At 40.3% G+C, this 8,931-nt stretch overlaps 1 protein-coding gene across 1 annotated transcript; it reads left to right on the top strand.

Moving 5' to 3' along the window:
* Positions 1-7,126: 7,126 nt before the first annotated feature.
* On the top strand, positions 7,127-7,987 carry bhlha9 (basic helix-loop-helix family, member a9). The gene has a single exon (XM_073478788.1). It carries the CDS (start codon positions 7,127-7,129, stop codon positions 7,985-7,987), a length of 861 nt encoding a protein of 286 aa, XP_073334889.1.
* The last annotated feature ends 944 nt before the right edge of the window (positions 7,988-8,931 follow it).

Below are 8,931 nucleotides of genomic sequence, written 5' to 3'. Positions count from 1 at the left end.
GACAGGGATTTTGCTGACAAGCTTTCTAAAAGCTGGTGATTCTACTGTTGACAGAGGCTGTATACCTTCAACTACATACTCTGCCACAAGCCTCCTCACTTCTTGGGGTTCAAGCCATTCAATCTGAGCAGATTGGGATCCAGAGAAATCTATTTTTGGGTGCTTAACATTAAGCCTGCTCATGCTCTCATCCTCTGCTTTTCTTTTCTGCTTGCTAATGTTGTCTCTCTCAGTTAGTTTAGTGTTTGGGTGAACCCTCTCCAGGTGTTTCTTCAGGGTACTTGCGCTATGTCTCACCGTAGAGAGTTCCTTCGGCTTCCCTCCCTGACATAGTTTACACTTGACTATTATGTTCTTGTCCTATTATGTTCTTGTCCTTTTCTTTTATAAACTCAAAATAATAGGAGTATGCCCATCTCGCAAACGTAGAGCCTGACTCTGCAGCCATCTCAGCCATGCCAGTGTGCAACCAACGTCGAATTTCGCAACAGGAAATTATTGGTTGATTTTTTTTTTCTCCCGGTGATGGAAGGTCGTGGTCATGCGCAGTGTGGATGGATTCTTAAAAAAACAACAATACACACTTCATTTCAGTTAGTAATGCATATTGTAACGCATTACGTGACATAACTGTAGTAATACATTACTGAAATATGATCAGTAATGCACTATGTTACTCCATTACCGCTAAAAGAAATATATTACTGTAATGTGTTAAAAAAGGAAAAAGGAATGATTACAGCAAGCAAAATGTCCATATGGACATCTGATTATTGTTTCAAACAGACTTGAAAAATGGTGTATCTATCCTGTCACAGCACTAACTGTGGTGAACTACTGCTGGTTGAATTGTTCTAAATAACTTGGTCCTTAGGATTAAAGAGAATATTTAATTTAAGATATCCCTCTAGGCTTGATTTGATGGAATGAGGTCAAAGTCAAATTTGACAGAGCAAATCTATTCTAATTACATCTTTAGACTTGTAGCACAGAAAGCATCTCTTTCCATTGAGAGAGAGGTTAAGGGCCAGAGGCAAGACAAGGTTATGACCTCCGCAGGACTGACCCCAAGAGCAAAGCTACAATTATCAATGACCACATAATGACCAAAGTTAGATGGTAACTTTCGTTTGTTCTTAAACAAATATGCTCATTTTCAACCAGCAAGCTCTCATGTATTATTTTAGAATTTTAGGTAATCCATTCTGCCTATCACTTCTTGATTCAACCATTTCGGACATTCATTTAGGAGAGCGCTGTAAACGTATTAGACTCATTTAAGCATAGTATTGCTGTGATGCTTTGTTACCACTTCTCCGGTCAGAGGGAATCACTTTAAGTGCTGTGGGTTGTGTGGGAACTAGCCTACAGACAGATAACCTTGACCACATGTTCCAACACTCCAAATGGACCCTGTAATGATAACCCAGTGTAATGACTGACTGCTCTTTGGAAGGAATGCACTATGAACATACACCACTGCCTTTTTGTGTGTTTCTTTCCTTTTTTTGTTTCTATACACATTTTTTTGTCATGTGAAGAAGGCTGCAGAAAATTGGTTACATTAACCTTAGCATGGATATGGCATGGCATGAAATATGGTTTAAGGGGAGACACTACAAGTCAATAAGGTAAAGTTTTTATCTAAAAGATATCACCATGAAACTTCCCCAGTTGATTATCTTTATTAAGACACTTTTGTATCATAAAATCATATTACCTCTGCTGAGGACGATATGTTTTCACAATTTTGTTTAATATATATAGATCAGATTATGAATGATAAATGAACAACAAAAAAGGTGAATAGCGTAAAACATTTTACAGATAGGTATCAACATGAAATTTTCCCAGTTGATTACTTGTACTAGGGGGTACTGTAATTAACTTTCCTAATATTTTATGTTTAGATGTACAAATGGGCCAATCTAATAAAATATTCACTATTTTCCACAGATTTCAAGAACATAAATCTAAAATAAACACCTAAATATTTATTTTGGATGCCCTTTTTCCACTAGTCTGAAAGAAGACATGTTATGCAAGCTAAATAGCCCAAAATCTCAAAATTGACTAATGTATGAAAAAATTGCATTTTCAGCTGTGAACAGCTTGTCTGTCCACTGTAATACATACATTTCCATTTCCAGTTTATATGAACCTGCTGTAAATACTATCCTGTAAAAACAAGTGATTCATATCATGATTCAGGTATTTAGGGCAGAGGAGGAAGTATACTGACATTCCTATGTGCAGGAAACTGTTAGACATGTCATGACATCAGTACTGACAGATTTGCATGGTTTTGTTACAAGGTATAAATCACCAAGAAGGGAGGTTACAGTAATGTTCTGCTTATGGCTAAATTAGAGACTGCAGGATTTTTAGTGACCCAAACATGAAGTGTGCTGTTTTTTCTCTACATGGCAACCAGCTAGACTTTACGGCCTGACTGAAACATACGATGTCTCCGTGATCAATTGGTTACTATTACTATAAAGGCAGGATTAACATTCAACAGGCATGTGGACTTGAAACTAAATCAAATATTTACATGATGACAAATATGAATTGAATGATTAAAAATAATAAAGAGATCACTGAATTAATCAGTGAGATGTTCAGCTGTGTCTTCCTCCAGCTAAATGTATCCTGGTATGATTAACTGCTTGATAAAAAAGGATGACAACATTTATTGGCCTTGATCACAACATCCATTTCTTTATAAGCAACCACCTATTTTACTAGTTTCTTCCCCCATAAATCACAACACTTTCAAGTTCTCAGAGTGGTAAGCCACTGGAAACATCTCTAAGGTTTCAGGATCAACTCCAACACACCTCTATGATTAATAGCCAACTCAATGACAGATATTCTGTGAATAACACTTTCAATGTCGAGCTGTGCGTGCTGAAGTACCTGGGGCATTGTTTCAACCCGACAACTGAGATTTTATAGCTGGCGTGCATACTGAAAGGGATTACAGCAGCCAGCTACACGTAATTGCCAGTAATTTCAGACAGAATGATTCACATTCACATGTGTCAGTAGTCTTGCTGCTTTCGCGTTTTGTTTATAACATGTTGGACAAGATCTCTCGCGCAGACACTCGCTCACCCTGTCACGAAAACCTAAGACGTGTGTTTCACTCAAGCATGTCTGTGTGTTGACAGATGATAACAACAGCTCATACTAAACTTGAAAAAACCTCAGATCAAAGTGACGTGTTGTTTTTTGTTGTTGCTTTTTTAGAATGATTCTTAAAGCCTTGAGGTCTCACTCCGTTGATTCAGCACAGAGTAAAGTGTGATTCACAGAGGCATCTGGAGAGATCATCTCCTTCAACGGGGGGTCTCTGATACAACTGGCAATGAGAGAGAGCATTCGGTGCTGACACCAAAGATCATAAATGATAGATATACACAGATCTGCCAGGCAGGCAGCTCAGTGTCCTGCAACGCTAAGGATAGAGCCTCACAATTGGAGCTTCCGGGTTACTACAGTCCTCATATATCAGTACGCATATTTGTAAAGAGAATTCATGCTAATGTTGCCATTTGATCAGTGATGGAAAGAAGGGGAAATACATTTAGTGTGGCACTTTAAGGTCAAAACTGTAGGATTTATTGGCATCCTTCGGTGAGGCTGCAGAATGCAACCAATGACATATATCTCGCCTCACTCTCCTGCACAGTGGCTGCTAAAAATGTGAAAACAGTGAAAGGCCCTCTCTACTCTCTTTTCTGGGCTACTGCAAAAAAGGGTGGTGCAATACTGCAGACTTCATGAGGGAGAGCCTCATATAAAAGACTCATTCTATGGTAATGAAAACATGACAATTCTTAGTCAGGTGATCATACACTAATGAAAACATAATTATGAATATTATATATTCCATTTCTGACAATAGTTCCTCCTAAATCCTACACACTGGATCATTAAGTGCAATTTTCAAGGGCTTGTACTTGAGTATTGGTCCTTGACCAAGGACGCAATGTAAAGCTGTGTTTTTGCAATAAAAGAAATTAGAGTACAGTATGACAAATAAAATAACTGCCATGAAATGACCACAGATTGGTAGTGTACGGTTGATAACATAGATTTTTACAGACATTAACTATCCCCAGGGATTGTGGTGTGACAAATAGTGGAGGAGCAGAGATTTTTTTTGACTGGAAGCTTTTTATTGAGGTGAGAAAATTCCATGGCAGACACCAAAAACATGCATTAACATACCACTGGAAAGCCAAGGTTAGCGAACCTAGACCTTACTCACTTATTACCTCTAACTACCCCTTTGGAAATATATAACGTTTGGCACACAGACCTCTAATAACAAACGGCTAACAACCAGTCATTATGGGGGCTTGAGCAGGAGATTTACAAATCTTAGGTTCAGCGGCGTTGGACAGGTTCCCTTTGCTTGAAAATGGTTATTCCATCAAGGGCATGGCGAGCTGTGTGATAAAATCTTGTGATTTATTCCCGGCGGCTGATAATTACTGGTGTCTTGTCACCTGTCAAAAATGAATGGACGGGGAGAGTCCGAGGCTGTAGTCTTCATGCTCTTTACACCACGGCAGTAAATCTGACATGTTTGTGAAGTCATAAATCACAGCTTGTGATAAAGCCTACGCACTTGGAGCTGAGCGGCATGGCCTGAACATTTTTAACTATAAAGGTATGCAGAAGATCAGCAGGGTTATTTAAAAGGTGTGGTAAGTACAGTGGGTTAAGTGGTTACTTTACAACTTCACAGGAATGGTCTCAGTTAAACACAAAACAAAAAGGACAAAGAAAGTGAGTGAAATGTTTTAACATCATCACTGTAGTTCAGCTGTTCATCTGTGAGGCTTTAACCACTATAAGACAATACAGTCATTTACTAATAGTTGGTCAATGATTGAGTTTTTCTACAATGTGTTGTCCTACATGATGATTTTAAGATCTTGTCCGTAATATACACAATATTTAAGTGACAAGAACATTCTATTTTTCACATGAAGCTATTGAAGTGTATGAACACATTGTGTCATCAGGGTTTCATTGCGTCAGTGACAAATAGCTGTTCAGATGTCATATTCAGGTTAGAATTAGAGTTTTTGGCCATATAAAATAATAGGGGTTCTGTCTTTTTAACAAATAAATGCAGATCCTAGTGGATTTAACTGTGAAGGTAAGAATTGAGAAAACCTGAGCCAAGTGTGGAATGCAAGGCTGACTTATGAATGGCTTTAGGGTCCAGGTCGTCAAGTTTCACAGAAAGAATAATTTTTCATTCTCTCCTCACATAATTAAAAATGTGCGAGGTTTACTGTATGTGTAAATAGAAAATACTCATGTTGTATGCAAACACTGGTACTTCACTGACTATATATGTAATAAAAGTATCTTAATAATGAGTGAATAATCCAAGTCTAGTCTGTGTTGATCTCCTGGACAAACAGAAAAAGGCGGGACTAAAAAGTTCCCACCTCAGATCAATAGTTGTGCTTTTAGAGCTGAAACTCTGGGCTGTAATTGTTTTAAAGGTTGGCGTCTCAGAGCCGCAACACATACAATAAAAACAAGAGGGCAGGAAGGAAGCAATGCTTCTCAACGACCCCCAGTTCAGCGTCTGAGGGCCTACCCTTTAGTTATCTGACCTATTGCACTTGGCCAGAAGCCTAGCTAAAGGTCAGTGCAATCACCTTTCACTATCCACCACAATATCTGACTCATAGATCTTTCATGTGGATGCAGGTCTTTCCCCTTTTATATTCCTCAATTAGAAACTATTTTGTATCATGAGTAGTAGGAGATGTAAATAAAAGCAAGCCTGTTTCAATTCTGTATCTAGTAGGTCTTTGTTTAGAAAGTGACATGAAACTCATCACCTTACAAGGAAGTTAATAAAATCATTTCTCAAGTATTTCAGTGTATCAACAGCCTAAATTTGATCAAAATGGAATGTCCTCACTAGCAAAAGATTATGAAAGATCGATAGTCTAACCAGCAGCAATTGTAGGTTCTAATTGTAAAATATTTGCTCTTGTTTTTTCCCTCTCTTTGAAGTCTAGTGCTCTCTCTTCTCTTGTCCTGAGGTGCTGCCCAGGCCTGATTTATGGGGATGGGTTCCAGGGAAGCGACTCTAAATTACATGGCCCTTAAACCTGCGCAGAGAGAGACAGAGAGGGAGAATCGCCACTCTAGAGACAGCTAATTGCAAGGACAAATCTAACCTACGATAGATAAGAAGGTTCCTCTCTTCCCAGACCTGAGAAAAGGGGAAACGTGTAAAACAGATTAGACCTCTTGGATAAATGTGCAATTTGTCATAAATGTCCTTGAGACTATTCACAGAACATCTATTAAGATGAATATCACTTCACTGCTAATGATGGTAAAAAGTAAGAGGCGTACATGGTTCTGTGCAAGGAAAGCAATAATCATTTTGTTGGAGATTCAGTCTGAGCGGCATAGTGCAGTGTTGTTCTATGTGAAGAAAGGAATTGTGATGACAGGAAGAAGTGAAGAGCATAAACTAACATTACAAAACTCTACAGCCTCATGGAAAGTCTGAAGCACACATAGAGTCTGGGATTATAGCAGCGTTACGGGGTGAATTAAATCCTCTTTAAAGGTGTTAAAGGAAGTGTAAAGTTAATTGCTATTTCCAAATAATTAGTATGTTTTGCGTACGTTTTACACTGACGTGAAGTGTTGAAACGTTTCTGTAAAATCCTGTAAGGGATATGAGGGAGAGTCAGAGTAGGAGGAGGAGGTGACAGTGCCATTTGCCTAGAGGGTGCCCATAAACCTGGAGAGGGAGAGAGAGTGCATCATTCCTCACAGGTGACTGTACCATGTGACTTCAAGAGCTTTAAAAAGCAGGCCAACCTGTCTTGTTGAGGTACAAGTAATCACAAGGCACCAGAGAAGTCAGAGGAGGAGAATACCTGGGCTGTCGGCACAGCAGCAAATACCGACAGCCCCACAGAACAAGCTGAGGAGCACTCAGGGAGCGTGTCCGTCAGTCGCAGCAGCCTCACAGACTGCATTTGAACAACATAGACTCTTCACTACAACTACAAAACAAGTACGAAGATTTGACGCAGACTCGTCTTGTGTCCACGTTGTTGACACAATGAGCTGCAGCAGTGTTGCTGGATCAGAGTTCTCTGAGGAAGAGCTGGAGCTTGGCGTGCTGGACCAAGGGGAAGACGAGGGGAGTCACCAAGACAGTGAGAGCTCAACCAGCAGCCCGAGTGACCCAGAGGAAGGCCAGACCAAGAAGCGAAATCGACCAGTCCGCTCAAAAGCTCGAAGAATGGCGGCTAATGTCCGTGAGCGAAAACGCATCATGGACTACAACCAGGCCTTCAATGCTCTTCGTGTTGCTCTGAACCATGACCTCAGTGGCAAACGGCTTTCCAAGATCGCTACACTGCAGAGGGCCATTAACCGCATCTCCGCTCTCTCAGTATTCCTGAACTCAAACCCACCCAGCAAGCCCTGCACCCACCGCGAGTGCAATAGGTCATCTGTGGGGCCAGTTGCAATGGGAACATCTCAACTTGAGCAGACCAGGGTAACGGCCCCTCGCCTGGAGCACCAGAGCTACATCCCCTGGCACGCGTCCATCTCTCACCAGATGCAGCAACAACAAGGGCCTCATATGCACAGGCTGCCCACGGAGCCACATGTCTACATGGATAACACTGTGACATCTTGTCCCCCGTCACCTCACTACCCTTGTTATCCCACTGAGGGACAACTTTATGCTTCACATGGACACTGTAGTAGCCCCCGTGACCATCCGCCCAGTCCTCTTCGATACCCTCAAGTGGGTGAGGGGTTAGGGTACCAGCCAGGCATGTGGGCCTCCTGCCCTCAGAGATACATGGACACTTTTGTGGAGCCCTCTCCAACTCTGGGGCTTCCCTGGCAGGTGAGCTACCTGCAGGAACCGGAGCACAACCTATCTCTGTGCTCTGACATACTGTAACAGGGTACATCTGCCACTGTGAGCCCTGAAGACTGCTGATAATGCCAGTGGACTGATGAATGACCTCAGGGAGGAAACTGTTTTTGTGTTTCTGTTGTTGCAATCAACTCAGTATTACAGTACAACTCTCTTATTAACAGATATATATATATAAAAAGTGCAATTACAATCAAGACTGCAGAATGTTGTATATATTGTGAAATGTATTTTGATCTCACATTTCAAAAGAATGTCTCAATGTCCGCTGTAGAAAAATTGTGACACAGAATTGTGTTCAAGTTGCTCAGTTGTTTTGTGCTTCTGCAAAATTTGTTGGAAAAGATGTTGCATTACTACATATGTGATATTAAAAGGAAATGCAAATACTCATTGCTGCATAAGATGAGGAGCAATTAGTAGAGTAATCAACAAAGATGTGACAGCTTACATATGCGCTATACTGTTATGTAACTTGCTCTTACTCTATGATTTATTTCAAGTAGTGGGCATCTTATGGAAATGTGACTAAGATTTTAACCCAAATTGTTTATGTATTTATTCTCTGTATCGCATAAAAAGTCATGGCTGTTTGTAAAGTTGTAAAGAGTTTGTACATCATTTTCTAAACTTCAAAATTAAATGTTAAAATTATATGATTCCTCTTAAACTTACTTTCATGACAAAATGTTTAGCTGCAATCCTTTGTTTCTTAGGACTGTCATATAGCACTATCACAGCACTTTGCTTTACAAATGCTGTGTGCATGCCTGTCAATGTGAGCATGTGTGCATGCATGGGTGTGTGTGTGTGTGTGTGTGTGTGTTTGATTATAGCCTAGGGTCGGTAGCCTCTACCACTCTGAGTCTGAGATGACAGAGGTCCTTCACTCAGTTGAAAAATGTCCTTACAAGTCCATTCTTGTCATTTTTCTGGGAGAAGAGAAGTCAAGGTGCTTTTAACACACA

Source organism: Pagrus major, chromosome 13, assembly GCF_040436345.1.
Source record: "Pagrus major chromosome 13, Pma_NU_1.0".
In the NCBI taxonomy this organism is placed as follows: Eukaryota; Metazoa; Chordata; class Actinopteri; order Spariformes; family Sparidae; genus Pagrus; species Pagrus major.
The sequence above is the reverse complement of the archived record's forward strand: the minus strand, read 5'-3'. Positions and strand labels throughout refer to the sequence as shown.

What these genes read in the sequence shown, in the direction of transcription:
- bhlha9 (XM_073478788.1), top strand. Translation starts at nt 7,127, where the DNA reads ATGAGCTGCAGCAGTGTTGCTGGATCAGAGTTCTCTGAGGAAGAGCTG.